Source organism: Vitis riparia, chromosome 15 (genome assembly GCF_004353265.1).
Source record: "Vitis riparia cultivar Riparia Gloire de Montpellier isolate 1030 chromosome 15, EGFV_Vit.rip_1.0, whole genome shotgun sequence".
Lineage (NCBI taxonomy): Eukaryota > Viridiplantae > Streptophyta > Magnoliopsida > Vitales > Vitaceae > Vitis > Vitis riparia.
In genome coordinates this window covers 1,689,787-1,708,722 of record NC_048445.1, presented here as the reverse complement: position 1 = coordinate 1,708,722, position 18,936 = coordinate 1,689,787, and the positions used below count along the sequence as shown (strand labels likewise).

At 33.8% G+C, this 18,936-nt stretch overlaps 1 protein-coding gene across 1 annotated transcript; it reads left to right on the top strand.

Moving 5' to 3' along the window:
• The first annotated feature begins 12,597 nt into the window (after positions 1 to 12,597).
• LOC117932097 (ubiquitin-conjugating enzyme E2-23 kDa) lies at positions 12,598 to 18,839 on the top strand. The gene is made up of 6 exons (XM_034853138.1): positions 12,598 to 12,820; positions 12,935 to 13,014; positions 13,567 to 13,681; positions 13,797 to 13,849; positions 13,991 to 14,119; positions 18,460 to 18,839. The coding sequence occupies exons 1-6, from the start codon at positions 12,777 to 12,779 to the stop codon at positions 18,591 to 18,593; spliced, it is 555 nt and encodes a 184-aa protein (XP_034709029.1). The 5' UTR covers positions 12,598 to 12,776; the 3' UTR covers positions 18,594 to 18,839.
• Positions 18,840 to 18,936: the final 97 nt, after the last annotated feature.

Sequence of the window (18,936 nt, the reverse complement as noted above, 5' to 3'; positions counted from 1 at the left end):
TTAAGTGAGTCGTTATAGATTTTAAGACAATTAAGTCTTAATGAAAGGGGTAAAATTTTATCCACTTTTATCTTATTAGAAAAAGGCCTTTTTTGTCCAAACTTAAACTCTATCGTACTTACATCCGATTTGTGCATGAAATAATACCTAAATTATATTTAAATTTTTCTATAATTAAAAAAAAAGTATTTTTCTTCGAAAAACATTATAATTGATTTTTAATACTATAAATAATTTTTCAAAATTTAAAAAAGGTTTCATAAATTTGGACAAACACTTTGTTTTCCTTTAAAAACACTTTTATATTAAAAATATTTTTCAAAAACACTAACGAAATGAAATCTTAATATTCAATAGCATTCATATATTAATAAAGGCAAATAATTGAATATTTAGAAACACTCAAATACTAATAAAAAAAATCAAATATAAGAATGAAATGGGGTCGTGTTTATTTCTTTTTGAAGGACGAAATTTTTGACCTTTTATTAGAAAGATTACGAGATTGAACCTCAGTGGTGGATAAGACCCAACAAAATAAAGGCATTCCTATTTAACAAGTATCAACTAGGACCCATGCATTCGTGCCTTGTGTTGTCACACCCATGCTTTAATATAAAGTTATGTAATAACTTGAGGTGGAGAAAATGGTAGCCCCTTTAAATAGAAGGTAGGACCACTAAGCTCGAATCGAAAACTACAAGTAAGGGGAGGAGAAATAATGATAAATAATTTCATAATTATTAGCATTTTTTATTGGGAATTGTTATTTAATTAGTTTTTTCACAAATGTTAAATTATTTTTATTTTCTATTGAAGCATTTTTTAAAATTAGTTTTCAAATGTAAAATTTAATTGCACTATTAATAAAAGGATTATTCATATATGGAAATTATATATAAAAAAAATTATCATATATGGAAACTAGTGGTCCCACTAACTTTCCCAGTATCTAGACAAAGAAATCATAAGAAAAAATGTCAAATTTATTTGAAAATATTTTTAGAAGCAGCTCTCATAGTAACATGAGTAGGATGGATTATGATGATCTCAAAATACTAGAACAAAATACTTCAAAATTTGAAAATCAATTGAATGTATTAATTGATACTATGGAACAATACTTAAAAAATTGGGAAATACCAAAACAAAATATCAAATATATCTATTAAATAGGAACTTTCAAATTTAAATCAACGTATAAAATTAAAGCGTCAGAAAACACACGTTCTATAAGATCAAAAACTGAAACTATAGAACTTCTTAACTCCAGAGACATCAAACAGTTAAGCGATCAAGCTCACAAAATCCTTTATATAGGATCCATCAAAGTAACGGTCAAACCCTTAACCCGAATTGGGCTAAATAAACCAATTTGTGTCTGCCTTAAAGATGCACGACACAATAACTTTGATGATTCCTTATTAGGGGTCATAGAATCAAACATGACACATGACCTTGTTTATTTTAATTGTTTCCCAAATCTAAAGTTAAGTTGTATAGATGATATAGGTATACATAAAACTTTTACTCTAAATGTTCAAACTAAATGTTATGATATGGACCCTATAGCAAATAACATTCTTATAATATAATATATATAAGATATTATAAGATCATTACTACTTCAGTAAATACCAAATGTTTAGTGAAATCTCCAAAAGGGAAAATCATTTTATTCCAAGCCAATGTGGAAAAGAAAAAGCAAAAAAAATTATCATATATGGAAACTATTTTGAGTAGAAGTTGATAAAGAGTTGAAGTATTTTTCTATGAATGATGCCGCTAACGTGGTCAAAGTATTTCAAAGAAGATGAATAGGTGATCCAAATTTCATGTATCTCAATTAAAATATTATATTATTTTTTTTTATGTGAATTAATTTACAATACGTGAAAAACTCTTATATGGTATATCAAAAACTTTAGAAATGTAAAAAATAGAGATCAAATGAGCAACTATGGGGGGATACTATGAAAGTGAGGGCTGTGATGGATGCAGGAACCTTATGGAAAAGCAGAAGTGAGCATTGGAGAAACAAGGGGGAACTGAAGGATTGAATTGAAGTGTCCCTGTCCCTGTCCCTGTCCCCCATCCCTGTCCCTGTTCCAGAAGTTAGCACTTCAGGGGTCACTTCTAAATTCCTCGTTTCAATAGAAGTGATATTTTAAGGAATTTAGGTTAATAGAAATATAGGTAATATCAAATTAGGATTTGGCAAAAGAATTTCAGATTTACATTTTTGACCACAAATATTTTCTCTTATATGGAGACGATATTAAATTAAAAATATAATTAAAACTAATTAAAAACTTATGTATTTTTAAAGTATTTAATCTCTATATTGATGAGTTAAAATAAATAAAATGAGTTTAAAATAAAAAAAATAATTTATCGACTTTTAATCTATTTTTTATTTTCTTATATTTTTCTTTTATATTTTCTTTCAAATTTTCTACGTGTTTAGTTGTTGTTGTTGTTTTTTTTTTTCATTATTCTTTTGACTTTGTTTCAAAGGAAAACAGAAATTTTATCGGGAAATTTTTTTCCGTCGAAACAAACAGGGTCTTTTCGGATTTTTTCTTTGCTTTTACAGATATGCAAATAATATCTTCTTGCTCATCTAGGAAACCCAAAAGTTTTTGGTTGTTGTTTGAAATAAAGCTTCCATTCCTGGAGTGCCACAATGGACACACACTCTGTTCAAGTTGTAAAGCAAGGGTACTCAACAAATGTCCCAGTTGTAGACAACAGCTCGGAGATAATTAGGTGTCTAGAGCACTGGAGAAGATGGTCGAATCACTTGAACTGCATTGTTGCAAGTATAAGATGTTTGGATGCCCTGAGATCATCTCTTCCTGCACCCAGCTCATACATGAAGACTCCTGAAACTTCGGGGCATACCGCCGCCCATGGTGTCAACAAAACATGGAAATAGAAGATGATGGGGCTTAACCAAAACATGGAAGCGGAAGATATCGGGCACGGGTTCCAAGGCGTATCTGTCATGGCCTCTTGATTCGGTATTGGGCCATACACAAATTAAAGTTCAAAATATTACAAAAATATTATGTAAATTATCAAAAAAATAAGTATAATTAAATAAGTTTTAAAAAATGATAAAACAGAATTGTCTTACATCTAATATTATTTGAATAGCTATAAAAACATCAATTTGAAAATTATTTATGATAATGCTGAAAATATAATAACATTTTTATTAAATAACATATAATACAATAATCAATTTCATAATGAAAGATGAAAGACTCAAAATCATCATCATCAGTCCTACGATGTATACAAATTGAGATGATAATTTCTATAGTGAGGATATGATTGAGATGACTAACTAGATGATCCATAGTCAATAAAATATGATTTTGAACGTTCTTAAAGTTTTTATAGTATCCAAAGCCTTGACAAGGTAATACTTAATATAAATAAAATTCTATAAAAACAAACAACTTAATATTCAACATTATTAAATATTAAAGTTTTATTTATAATTAAATAAAAAAACAAACACTACCTAAGAGTCATTAGCTTGTGTTTTAATATTTGAATATCCATGCATCTTCAAAAATTGATCAAAATCAATTCTACTAAAAGTACTAGAAAAACAATCACGATTTTTAAAGTTGCGATTTAAGTACTCATCGATACAATAATAATTGTATCTGCGATAGTCATGCTCATTGGAATAATCTGTAGGCAATTCATAATGCATATAGAATGTAACTTATGCCATACTTACCTCCAGCCATTGTTGGGTTGCAAGTCTTTGGTTTCCAAAGCTCTATCTCTCCTTATGGATGGTGTAATTTCTGAAGATTTTCAGCAGCATGAGAGAGGAGCTCGGGACCAAGACGGATATTTAAAATACAAAGAAACATGGCTTCCCATCAAAGCCACGTTTCTCTGATTTGCCACACGATGAGCAGTTGAGAGAAACGTGCTCCTTAACAGCAGCTGCATGATGAAGGACGTGGCCAAGTGTTGGACCACTTCAGCAGCGGAACGTGGGTGATTGGATAACATTCTCCCACTTGGTCCACACTTTTAACCTCATGTCCTATCTTAGATCATCATTTTTCCGCATTAAGTAACAAATATATGAATCATGGCGATAAGTCCTCTATATAACGAGTGTTATCTTCCATGTATTACAATGTATTCATTTCTTAACATTTTACTTTATGTGGCAATATTACTTAATGAATAAACCCTATGTTCATTCTTGGTCCAATGAAGTTGAATTTTCTCAAAATTAAATAAAGGTGCACATCAATATGAGAAAACATCATAATAAGAGTTTGTACAATAAAAACTACATAAGGGAACTAAGTCCCATGTTCATTACATGATCCTTGAATTTCAACGGTGGCATGCCCTTAGTCAAAGGATCAGCGATCATCAATTCAGTGCTAATGTGCTCAATAACCACTTTCTTTTTCTTTAACACGTTCTCTTATGGCTAGATACTTAATGTCGATGTGCTTGCTTCGACTTCCACTTTTATTATTCTTTGCCATAAAGACTGCAGCTGAATTGTCGCAATATATACTCAATGGCCTAGATATTGAATCCATAACTCTAAGCCCGGAAATGAAACTCTTAAGCCATACACCATGTGAAGTAGCCTCAAAACAAGATATGAACTCAGCTTCCATAGTAGAAGTAGCATTCATGGTTTGCTTAACGCTCCTCCAAGATATAGCTCCACCGGCCAATATAAAAATGTATCCAGATGTTGATTTACGTGAATCAACACAACCAGGGAAGTCTGAATCTGAGTAGCCAACTACCTCTAAATTGCTTGTTTGTCTGTACATAAGCTTGTAATCTTTGGTTCCTTGAAGATATCTCATCACTTTCTTTGCAGCTTTCCAGTGGTCTATACCTGGGTTACTTTGATATCGTCCTAACATTCCAACAGCAAATGCAATGTCAGGCCTTGTGCAGACCTGAGCATACATCAGACTTCCAACTGCAGAAGCGTATGGAATGTTCTTCATTTGTTCCCTTTCAAGATCGTTTTCGGGCATTGGTCTAGATTGAACCTATCACCCTTCACTATAGGAGAAACACTAGGTGAACAATTCTTCATCCGAAATCTCTCTAAAACTTTATTGATATAGGTTTCTTGAGACAAACCTAAGATACCTTTAAATCTGTCTCTATGGATCTTAATGCCAATGACATAAGATGTCTCACCCATATCCTTCATGTCGAAATTTTTAGAGAGGAATTGTTTCACCTCATGAAGTAAACCCTTATCATTGGTTGCAAGTAAGATGTCATCCACGTATAAAACAAGAAAACAAACTTTACTCCCACTGACCTTAAGGTATATGCATTGATCCATAACATTTTCAACAAAACCAAATGAAGAAATTATGTTATGGAATTTTAAATACCATTGGCGGGATGCTTGTTTCAAACCGTATATGGATTTCTTAAGCTTACAAACCAATTGCTCACCATCACTAGAGGGGAATCCTTCAGGTTGTTTCATGTAAACCTCCTCCTCTAGCTCTCCATTAAGAAATGCTGTTTCACATCCATTTGTTGCAATTCCAAATCAAAGTGGGCTACTAATGCCAATATAATGCGTAAGGAATCTTTCTTAGATACAGGAGAAAAGGTTTCCGTGTAATCGATTCCTTCTTTCTGAGTGAACCCCTTTGCAACAAGTCTAGCCTTGTATCTCTCAATGTTGCCTGATGAGTCTTTCTTTGTCTTAAAAACCCATTTACAACCAATGGTTTTTACACCATTAGGCAACTCAACAAGGTCCCAAACTTCGTTGCACCTCATGGAACTCATCTCATCCTTCATGGCATTGTACCACAATTCTGATTCTTTGCAACTCATGGCTTGTGAAAATGATTCGGGATCATTTTCGGCTCCTATATTATAGTCAGATTCTTGTAGATACACTACATAATCACTAGGAATTGCTGACCTCTTAGTTCGAGCAGACCTTCTTAAGGTTGCACCAATATCTTCCGAGGAAGTATGAGGTTCAACTTGTTGTTCAGAAGTGTTAGGCAACTCCTGATCAACTTGGTCTACTGGAATATTGTCAACAATTTGTGGAACTTCAATGACTGGTTGAACTTCATTGATTGTTCGTTCAACACCCGTTTGTACTTAAGGGGTGTTATGAACAATAAACAATCTATCGCTTGAAGTGGAAGGTTGAGACTCTGTATGATCAATATCAGAAACTATGTTTCTAAATTGATCACTCCCACTGACCAAGTCATATTCAAGAAATTTAGCATTTCTTGATTCCACAATCCTAGTGCTATGAGATGGACAGTAAAATCTGTACCCCTTAGACTTTTCAGCATATCCAATGAAATACCCACTAATAGTCCTTGGGTCCAGTTTCTTCTCCTGTGGATTATAAATTCTCACTTCAGACGAGCATCCCCAAACGCGCATATGTCGCAAACTCGGTTTCCAACATTTCAATAACGCAAATGGCGTCTTTGGGACAACCTTGGTTGGAACTCGGTTTAATATATACACAGCTGTCTTAAGTGCTTCAGTCCACAAGAATTTAGGAAGTTTTGAGCTGCTAAGCATACTCCTCACCATGTCCAATAAAGTTCGGTTTCTTCTTTCTGCTACACCATTTTGGTCTGGAGAACCAGACATGGTGTATTGGGCAACAATCCCATGCTCTTGAAGAAACTTCGCAAATGGCCCAGGTGATTGTCCATCTTCCAAGTATCTACCATAATATTCTCCACCTCTATCTGATCTCACGATCTTAATTTGTTTACCATATTGTTTCTCTACTTCTGCCTTGAAAACTTTAAAGGCATCTAAAACTTCATTTTTATTATGAAGTATGTAGAGATACATGTATCGTGAGAAATCATCTATGAAAGAGATGAAGTATTTCTGACCATGAGAGTCCATGTCAAGACTACATATATCAGTATGTATGATCTCTAGTATGGTGGAACTCCTAGTAGCACCTCTCTTTGACTTATTGGTCTGCTTACCCTTAATGCAGTCCACACAAGTCTCAAAGTCAGTAAAATCTAGAGTACTAAGTACCCCATCATTCACCAATCTTTTGATTCTATCTATGGAGATATGACCTAATCTCCGGTGCCACAATGTAGAGGAATCCTCTTTTACAACACATCTCTTAATGCCAGTTTGGACATGTAATGAATTATGAGCGGTATCATTTTGTAAGAATATACAATAAAGACCATCAGACAAGATACCATTCCCAACACATTCAGATTTATAAATCAAACTGAAAGATGTTTCTGAAAAATGAAAGGAATATCCAAACGGTACAAGTCTAGAAACTGAAATCAAGTTTCGTGAGAAACTTGGTACATAAAAGGTCCTTTGCAATTCCAAAATAAAACCACCATATAAAGTTAAATAACATGTCCCTATTGCTTCCACATGTGAGCCCATCTTGTTTCCGGATAAGATGAATTGCTCACTTGTCACTGGCTTCCTTAGGTTTGCATACCCTGCAAGGAATTTGAAATGTGGATTGTAGATCCAGAATCAATCCACCATGTGTTAGTGTTTACATTAACCATATTAGATTGATAACAAACAAATGAGGTAGGGTTACCTTTCTTCTCAAGCCAATTCTGAAATTTCAGACATTTCTTCTTCACGTGTCCTTTCTTTTTACAGAAAAAACACTTTTCGTCTTTCTTAATGTCAGATTTAGGAGGAATTTGTTACTTCCCTTTCTGACTAGCTTGAGATTTACCTTTCTTTCCTTTCCTTTGCGTCACCAGCATGGCACTTTCTCCCTGTTCCATCATTAACCTTCCTTCCTCTTGAACACACATGGTCATCAATTCATTGATAGACCACTTATCCTTATGTGTGTTGTAAGAGATTTTGAAAGGTCCATACTGAGGTGGAAGAGTGTTAAGGATAAAGTGCACCAAGAAAGATTCAGACATTTCTACCTCGAGTTTCTTCAATTGAGCCACAATGTCCTCATCTCCATGATATGTTCACGCACACCTCTTATAGCGGTGAGCTTCAAGGATGTGAACTTCATAATTAGAGTGCTTGCCAAGGCTTTATCTGAAGTGACGAATTGCTTGTCAATAGCCTTTAGCAATTCACGAACATTTTCATGTTGCTCGATTGAATCACATATACCAGCACTGATTTTTGTCTTAATGTACATCACGCTAAGGCGATTAGATTTTTCCCAGCGTTCGTACAACAAAATTTGTTCAGGTGTGCTGGTATCAGTGATCTTATGTGGTTCATCTTTCCTTATGGCATAGTCTATGTCCATGCACCCTAATTGAAGAAGAATTCTCTCCTTCCATATCTTAAAGTTATCTCCTCTAAGTTCGGGAACCTCACAACGAATATCAGATATGCTAGGTAAAACTGCACAAAAGGATTACAAGCTTATTAAAAATTTGAGGCTTTAAAATAAATTCATGCTTTACCAATGTAGAACATGCTTAAAATTGAATCTAATTTTATTAAAAATTGCCTATGGGCTAAATCTTTAATTCGATCATATTAATTATCTTTATGATAGACTTTATCAAACTATTGAATTATGAAATTTATTATGAATATAGTTTGATATTTTCTGTCTATAATCTTTATGATAAACCTATTAAATTAATTATTCCTAACTCCTGTGGGTAAATTAGGAAAAATTAATTTTAATATTTTATCCTAATTAATTATATAAACATAATGAAAACCCTGTGGGGTAAAATCATCATATTTATATAGTTAATTACAATTAATGTCCATAATGTGATCCAGATTTACTCTATATATAATTTTTATATAATTAAGGTCGCTGTGGCTATTCCTTAATTATTAAAAAATTATATGGTTCACTAGACATTAAGATTATATGATATATATATTTTAATATATCTTATACAATTTAGATAAAATTTGCATGCATCAATAGCTACAACTTTTAATTTATCTAACTCAAATTTAGGCTACATTTTTACACATACAAGCATATAAATTAAAATAAATAATTTAATTTGCATGTATAAAAATCACACATAATTTAGAATAATTTAAAAGGAATTCATATTATGAAAGGGTGCCTAAATCCATATAAAAAACAATTAATTCAAATCCAATAAAATAATTCAAACCGGGCCATTAGAACCTAAACTGACCCAAATACCATATTTAACCCATGACCCAATACACAAAGACCTTTAATAATTTTATTGGGTCACTGCACATGTAATAAGCCTAATGGGCCCAATTACATTTTAATTCCCATGGCCCAATTTCTTTAGTGGGCTTCATTGGAAACCCAATCTGACTCTAGGTTCTCCATCCACTTAATATCACAAACCATCTTCCTAATTTTCAGCCGTGGACTACTTCATCCCCAACAGCACCATGCATGCCGCGGCCAACGGGACGGGCTGCATCCTTTCCGATAGCGATGTGATCGTCACCACAATTGGGACGGGCTGCATCCACCGGAGTGCAGCCCGACTCCCTCTCTCGCTGGTGAAAAACACATCATCAGCATATAGATACTACACCTGCAGTGGCACTTGGATAGCGCCTGAATGGCGCTCGTAACAGGGGCTTGCAGCGGCAAAGATCAGCGCTTGAATGGCGCTGAAATGAGTGCCTGAATGATGCTGGAATGAGTGCCTGAATGGCGCTCAGAATGGGGCTGAATGATGCTCAGAATGGGCGCCTGAATGGCGTTCGGCAATGGCGCTTGCAGCCCCTTTGACCAGCACCAGCAGCGGTGCTTTAATGTCGCTTGAATGTGGGGCCTGTAGTGGCTGAAACTGCAGCCCCAACAGCACCGGAAATGCGCTTTTGGAATACCTTAAAATGACGCCTAAATGGCGGCAATGATCAGTGCCATGAAGGCCTGTGATCTGTAGTGGCAAGGCTGAAGCTATTTGTCTTTTTAATAGCATGATCAATTCATAGATTTATGGGTATTTCATTTTTAAAGCATTATCAACTTATGGATGTTTCTGTATAATTGTATCTTACAACCAAAAGAGAAACCATAAACTCCAGCAAAATAAATATCAAGGCAGAGATAAGAATTTTCAGTGCTCTGATACCAAATGTAGGCAATTCATAATGCATATAGAATGTAACTTATGCCATACTTACCTCCAGCCATTGTTGGGTTGCAAGTCTTTGGTTTCCAAAGCTCTATCTCTCCTTATGGATGGTGTAATTTCTGAAGATTTTCAGCAGCATGAGAGAGGAGCTCGGGACCAAGACAGATATTTAAAATACAAAGAAAACATGGCTTCCCATCAAAGCCACGTTTCTCTGATTTGCCACACGATGAGCAGTTGAGAGAAACGTGCTCCTTAACAGCAGCTGCATGATGAAGGACGTGGCTAAGTGTTGGACCACTTCAGCAGCGGAACGTGGGTGATTGGATAACATAATCATCATTATTAAAAAATGTAGCACCGATTGACATGGTATGTATGGAACACTACATCTAATAGTTTGCACTAATTCCCTTTTTTTAGAACCAATATTTTATAGGGAAGATCGAATTCACTTACTAGCACAAGGGAAATATTTCTTCGAAGTTTCTTTCATTTGAAGGATATAGTTCAAATGGGTACATGGGATGGATGTGTCCTATTCTTAGCATTCATAACGAGGATGTTGTACATGGTACGTAACCATTGTGGGAAATTTATTATTGGTTTGAGTGTTGTGCTTGTCTTTTAGTTACGATACTATCCATTTTCATTAAAAATATATGAAGTGTACCATTGGGAATAGGTTAGTTTACAAATGAATTTTTAATTGACGTCATTTTTCCCAAATTTGATTCCATCCGACCTCCATCCACCCAATATGCTAATATAAAATCAATGCGCCCTTCAATGCAACTTGTTTATAAATTAATATATATTATATAAAATGTTTTCTCAATAAAGGTTGAAAGGATTGTTTTCATAGTGCAATATTTTAGAAGGAAGTTTATTTTGTTTTTCTTTTATATTATGTAGAATAATTTACAACACTTTTAAATTATATAAATGAATAAAATTATGAAAATTGCTAGATTATGATGTTGACATTATCATAATTTGAGTGGTCCATTCTTATATTTAAGAGTTATATTGGTTGATTTTAATGATTTATCTCATGATTCAAATTAATGATTTTTATTTTGATATTAATTCTCTAATCAAGTTTTAATCACCTCATCTAAAAATCAATTAATGTCTAATAAGAAAAACTATATTATTTCATTCAAACGGTTTATTTTGTAATTCAAATAAATTATTCTTAACTACGATATTAATCGGGCTTTGATTATTTTATCTAAAAACCTATCCATATTCCATTGATTAAAATTTGGAAATGTTTTAGCCCTTAACGTATAAATTAATTTCAAAAATCATTATATTTAGGCATAAATTAATTCCAAATATCTTTGAACCATCTCCAATTTTAACTCAATAGAAGTCTCCCTCCAATAATTGGCAGGTGGATTTGATAATTGATTAGACCGACACTTGTCAAGATGCAAGCATGACACATGGGAAAAGTATAGATAATTGGAAGGGATTGTTTGGCTTGTTTGGTGGTGGGCATTATGTGTACAAATATATGCATAAATATTTTTGTGCTACATTCACAATGAGCCCAAAAAATATACCAAAGAGTAAGGTAAAGCAAACTTTTCTTTTGAGTGGTTGAAATTGCCTTTTGCTTTGATTGACAAGAGAGAAAAGGAAAGGTTGTGATTAGCTTTTTCTATGAAATCAAACTCCCACTTGTCTTTCATTTTTCTGAATTTGAATTATTTCTCTCATAGAAATAATGATAGAAGGATTTAAACCCTTTTCTAAGAATTCGACACCTAGATATTTTTAGAGAAAATATTTACAATAAAAGTAAGTAATTTTTTTCTAAATATTTTGAATATTTTAAATAAAAAAATATTAGTAATTAGTAAGATGTAAGAATTTTTAGAGACTTATATTGAAAAAATAATAATTTAAAAAAATTATTTAAGGAAATCGAGGAATAAACAATTTGTATAACGTCAAAAATTTAAATTTTATAAAAATAAATAAATAAATTTTTAAAGATATAAGATAAATTTATATATATATTTTTTATATTAGGAAGTTTTTCATTTTTAAAACTGAAAATTTAAAATATACCTAAAAGGTTTGGTTGAGTATGACTCTGTATGAGTAAGATACGTCCATCTTTCTCTTAATATTTTATTATACATGGACGAACTTTAAATAGGTGCTGATTAAACAATAGGTTGGAGGACAAAGCTCGATTATTAGAATCATTTCAAAAAGACTTTTTTGGGTGATTTAGAATCATAAATGGGCTAGGAGGGTCTAATATGAAAATGTCCATTATCCAATGGTTTGGATTGATTTCTTGTGATTAGGATTATGAAAATACAGGGTTGAGTGAGGTGGAAGAGGATATAGGGGAGGAATCTTGAAAGTGCAAGGCATGTATTGAAATAATAATTAATTGTGGGGCTTGAAAATTAAAAGGGAAAAAATTATTTGTCTTGTATATATCTGCTATTTTCACTCATAGATGTTTGAACCATTTTGCTTCTCTCACCTGCACAAGCAACTCATTGCTTCTCCCTCTGAAAAGTGGCTCCTGTCTCTCTCTTCTTTCTCTTCTCTGTCTGAGGGCCTTCTTTTTTTTTTCTCTCTCTACAATTTCTTTGTTTTGAACCTCAGGAGAAAAGGTGAAAAATAGAGGGGAAAATCATGTCTTCACCAAGCAAACGCAGAGAGATGGACTTGATGAAACTGTTGATTCTCCAATTGATCTTTTCAAAATTTTATTTTTTATTTTTGTTTTTAATTTTTATGTTAATTTTGAGCTAAAAGTTTGGTTTTCTTATTTTTGGTTTGGTCTCAAACAGGATGATGAGTGATTACAAGGTGGAGATGATCAATGATGGCATGCAAGAGTTCTATGTGCATTTCCATGGACCCAGTGACAGTAAATCTTCAATACCCACATATCCTTTTGTTTTTTGGTTTTTTTTTTTTCCTGGTTTTCCCAAATTGTTGGTCTCTGAATGAAAATTTGAGCTCATTAAGATGATTGCTTTTCTGGGTCTTTGCTATTTTGATTATTTTTTTCCTGATTTAGCTACTCTGATCATCTATACATGTCATATATGCTATTCTTTGGGGGCTTTTTGGTGGAGAATTGACTCTGGGTGTTTGGTATTTTAGTCATCTGATTAATTTTTCCTTTTGGGCAATAGGGGATTCTTGATATTGAGTACTTTTTGGTTCTGATGATAATTGATTTTTGTTTTCATGGACCATTTTGCTTCTATGTTTGTCTTAGCTCCATTCTAGAACCATTAGATTACCAAAAAGATTTGTTTCTTGGTTTGTTGTTTTCATTGGTTTCTATAATAGCTGCAGATTTGTGGTTTACTATTGATCTTAATGACTTTGGCCATTATACCTAGTAGATTTCAGATGGTTATGTCTAAGTTTGAAAAAGGAGAACTTTACCCCTGTTGATGGATCATGGCAGGTCCTTATCATGGAGGTGTTTGGAGGATTAGAGTTGAGCTTCCAGATGCTTATCCTTACAAATCTCCCTCAATTGGCTTTGTTAATAAGATCTACCACCCAAATGTTGATGAAATGTGAGAGTTTAAATGCTAAGTTGATGTAATTTATTATGTTGGGTTGTTCATTGCATTCATATACTTAATGTGGGATTTTGGAAATCTGACCATGACGGCATGTGTTAAATTTCAGGTCCGGATCAGTGTGTTTAGATGTTATCAACCAAACCTGGAGCCCTATGTTCGGTAATGATTAACGAACTCATTTGGCATTCTTGTTCCATAAATAGGACTTCCGCATCGTTTCTCTGGAGAAAAAACAAAGCTACTTTTTAGTTTTAATGGTTTGAGCTACTGTTATCATATGTTGACACCTGTGTTTTCCAGATCTGGTAAACGTGTTTGAGGTGTTCCTTCCGCAACTTCTTTTGTATCCCAACCCATCAGATCCATTAAATGGAGAGGCTGCAGCTCTAATGATGCGTGACCGAACTGCTTATGAACAAAGAGTTAAAGGTATTGATCATGTTCAACATTCTAAATTCCCAATCATGCATGCCTTGAAATGCCAATGCCTTTGGTTAAGGTCTACCAACTTCCTATGATTGCTTCAATATCTTACACCTGTTTTTTGTTTTCTGATTCATTTTCCTACTTTCTTAAGATGTAGCAATTTCAACTTCATAAAGTATGACTCCAAGTACGATTTTTCAAGCGTGGTGTTTTCTTTTGAGGGTAGAAGTGTTTGCCTTACTCCTTTACTCCACATCGAACAATTTCAATACTTTGGCAAATTTGTATTCAAGTGATTGCAAAGTGAATGAGACTTGCTTCTGAAATGACCTAGTTGTTGAGCTTATTTGCAGTGGCTGAACTATCGTAGATTTGTAGGCACCGTTTGACTGTCCTAGAAATATGTAAAATGAAAAAACTAGAAACTTTTTGTCTGCTACCAACTAGGTGTGCTAATGGTTACCTATTTCCTGTTCACCTAATGGACCCATTCTCACTTAATAGAGATTTGGTCCAACACTTTGGACCCGATCAATAATTTGCAGGATCCGGGTCCACAAAAATAATGCCCACCTAGGGTTCATTTTCCAGACCCTTCATATGTAATGCATACTTTTTATTATTTATGGATATAAATGGGAATTGTCTTTTTTTTTTTCTTTGTTTTCTCCTCGTATATCCATTGTATGTTTACCAAAAAAGAATTTTTTTTTTAAAGGTTAAAATATAAGTACCTAATTAGAGACCCAGTACTTAGATGGAACAGTAAAGGAAAGAGATCTGTGTCCATTATCTTATGCCCATAACTAGATTGCAGAATTGGTAATTGGAATTGAGGAGTTGGAAAGGATGATTCCAATTCGATGTTTGAATGCACACGGAATTAGAATTTTTAGTCATGGCCAAAATGTTTGTGAAGTGGCAAAATTTCTAGGAAGAATTTCTAGAGTTAAGGTCGCCGACCATGGCACATCTGTTGTGGGAAACATGCCTGCTGGACCTTCTATTTTGCTTAAGCTTTGATTCCCACAGCCTCAGACATGAGAAATACCATCCATGTGGGTAGGATTGAGATATTTATTACTTGGAGGAATTTGATTATAGGAGTGAGATTCTCATTCTAGATGATGCATCTTAATCTGTAGAATTAGTGATCTAATTATGTTTTATAAAAGAGGAAGAGTAAAGCCCAGAGAATGAGTGAAACTCGTAAGCAGTTCATGATCTTTTTGGCGCATTTAAGGTCTTGCATCCTTCTTATTTGCATTTTGTTACTTAAAAGTTAAGTAGTATTACATTGGATAAAATGTGTGGTTGTGAATGATATGTTTACCCAAGAACATGGCTCTTCCATTTCATGGAGGGTCTGTTAACTCTTAGTGATCCCTTTTTTTCTTTTGATGGGCAGTTCCTAGTGTTCTTGTCACCAGGCATGGTACACAAGGCATGTGACTTTTAAAGCTTTTTAAATATTGAGTTAGTCAACTGAGTCATAAATATTTTTCATTTGGCTAATATTATGTAAAGAATTAAGAATAATCACTAGCACATCACTGCCTTCTGTTTTGAGGATTTGGTGATCGGAGGCACAATTGGTGTGCGCATGAATAGGTCTTGGCTTTTGAAGATGCATTTATTAAATCTTTCGCAAAACATTGATGCCATGTTTAGGCCTTTAGGGGTGGCCTGTCGTCTCAGGTAAATGCCTTGCCAAGGTAAAAAAATCACGAAACTTAGTCAACCTGAATACTACCTGTCTAATAATCGTGTCTGATTTCTTTGACACTAACATGATCCATTTATTATATGGGTACCCATGTAATTCATTTAATAAATAGGTCAAATTAGGTTGTGTTGAAGTATATTAAATTAACACAAAAATTAAATGAATAATCCATTTATTCAGAGTACTTTTATGACTGACCTAACATGATTATGACTCGTTTAACTCATTCAAAACTTGAAATTTACATGAATTATAAATTAGCTTATTTTTAACAAATTTACTGTAACTTATTAATAAGAACATTATTTAAAAAAGAAAATTCCTTAAAATTTACAACTATGTGAATACATTGGTCGTATGTGGATTGATTCGTAATCGTGTCAATACAACAAGATACATTGAATCTGTCTAAATGGGTTGTGTTTAGATTGAAGGCTTTAATTTGAACATGACTTGTTTAATAAACAGGTTAAGTAGGTTGACACAAATACAACATAAAGACAATTAACCTCAATCTAAACCTGTTAATTTTGTGTCGTTTTCAAGTCGTGTCAGAAATTGCCGCCTCTGGTCATATCCCTAAGTCTCACTAGAAATTAGTATTTAACATTCGTATTTAAGTTTTGAAGTTGGCTCCACAAACCCTTCTTTTAGCCAGCTTTAAGGTCATGAATGCACTTAAATGATGTAAAAACATCGATCTTGGGTATATGGGATTGTTTTCATGCATGCCCATTGTTGTTTGGTTTCTAAAATTTTGAGATTAGAAAGGCTATTAATTAAATACTGTTTGGATGCCCCAAAACTCTACTGACGAACATTATTTTGTAATGAATGACCTGTTGATGTGATAGCATCCTCCTACAGGGGTGTGGTTCCTAAATCATTTGCATAAGAGACCTAGATATCTAGGCATCCCATGCCATGTTGGTAGAATTAGCCTCATTCAGGCCCCAGCTTTGTCATTTTGGTTATTCAGAGTTTCCCTAAGATCTAACTTCAAGCCCATTAATAGAAGTTCTGGCCCAGAGGAAGGACCCCAGGTGTAAAGCATTTTTTAATCTTTACAACAACATGAAGATATGGGGACTTAGATGATCTTAAAAATATTCGAGAAAAGCATAAACCAAAAAGCATTCTACTCTTTGGTGACCACAAAAAGGTGGACTTGCTTCTTGTGGTATGCCTGTCTCATAACATCATAGAAAGATGCAATATAAAATATCCATGCTTATTATGACCATTGTTGGTCTAGGAGAAATTCAAAGCAATTTTGAGATTTCCTAACATGATGGGTTTGGACGATATCTGTTTCTTGTTAAATTTGGTGTGGTAGTGATTGAGCCTTGTAGTTTCTTAGCCATGAAAGTGATTGGGTCGATTTTTTCAGTGTCTGGAATTTGATGTGGACTTGGGATGAAGTTCCTTAAGACTTGAGGATGGTCATTTTATGGGTTTCAAAACTAAGCTTAGTGGTGTATTGCTATAGGTTTTAAATGACATAACATGTCTATAATTCAGAAAAAAGCAGACTACTATAGTCTTGAAAATTTGAGGTCAGTTCATTTTTTATTACTGGCAGGCCAAGGAGGATTGGCTGTGTCATAATTCAAAGTGAACAAATAAATAAACAGACGCGCTGTTGCCTTTTTTTTCCCCCTAAAAAATGAAAACTTACTGAGCCTCTTTTCGACTCCTGAGATGTAAAATGACGAAACTTGTTTTTTTTGTCCCATCTTCTTCCATAATTGCAGTCAACTTCTTATCTCAAACCCCATTAGGAATAAATGAATTTCAACTCAGAATTAGTAGAACAACCTTTCTGGAAAGCTTAGGTTGCTGCACCATTGAGATAAATAGGGTGCACATATTTGCATTTGGTATTATTCCGGGTATTTGAAAGGGCATTGACAAAGAACATATCATCTGCTCAGATTTATGATCTGTTGCTTGTACCATTAAGCTTTAGAACTGCATACTATGCTGGATTCGGGAATTGTTTCTTTATTTACCTTGAAAAAAATATGATGTTCTAGTGTAGTTTTTGTGTTCATAGCTTTATCATTTTAATCACATTCTATCAAATTGAGCCTTGGGTGTTATATCATTTGGATGTGAATTGAAATTGAAGTCAGTCTTGTTTTTTATTTTCTTTTTCTTGCCACTTGTATGAAAATAGATGTCGAATTTTAAAAACAGTTATTTCAGACCTGTTTGGAACTGTTTTTGAAAACACATTTGGCAAACTTTTGACCTAAAATAGATTTTATGTCAAAATTGAAAATATGAAGACACAAATTGAGGGTGTTTTTATCTGTTTGTTTAAGTGCTCTTAGCCACAAATGAAAATATGAAGAATGTTCTGAGAACCAGTGTACCACACCTTCATGCAGAATAAGCCAAGAAATTATTACTGTTTTTCATATTTGAAAACATTTGACAATTGTTATTATTTTAAAAAACTGTTTTTAAAAACTATTTTTTCAATTGCTTTTGAACGTTACCACGAGATCTACACTGAATCTATTCGTTTTGGACATGCTTCTCAAATGCCCCAATAAGCTTCTCTCTTTCGCATTGTCATATTAACTGTTGCCTGTGCTGATCCATTGCCCAGAATACTGTGAAAAGTATGCTAAGCCAGAAGATGTGGGAGCTGCACCAGAAGAGAAATCAAGTGATGAGGAGGAGCTGAGTGAAGATGAGTATGACTCTAGTGATGAGGCAGTGGCAGGGCAGGCAGATCCATAGAGGTGCATGGCCTTCTCTGTTTTAAGACACTGTAATCTGTACATGATGTCTTAACTCTCTCTGTACCAAACCAAACTCACACAAAAAAGACATATTGGGGAGGAAAAAAAAAAAAATCATTCCGCATCTTTAATTAACTTCCTTCCTCCCCCCATGTAAATAAATCTACTTTCATGGCAATCTATCTTTTGTTGGTACTCCAACATGGGCATGGTTTCTGATATTCAAGGCAGGGCCATTCAGACATACATTCATCAGTGCTTTCCATAAAGTTTTCTTGGTAAACTCAGTTCTATATAGATGTCAATGGTGGGAGTGGAGTTGCAATATGGCAACGAGTTCC

Coding starts and splice junctions, on each gene's coding strand:
- LOC117932097 (XM_034853138.1), top strand. CDS start 12,777: ATGTCTTCACCAAGCAAACGCAGAGAGATGGACTTGATGAAACT. Junction 13,015..13,566: donor TTTCCATGGACCCAGTGACA/GTAAATCTTCAA, acceptor GGATCATGGCAG/GTCCTTATCATGGAGGTGTT. Junction 13,682..13,796: donor CACCCAAATGTTGATGAAAT/GTGAGAGTTTAA, acceptor GTTAAATTTCAG/GTCCGGATCAGTGTGTTTAG.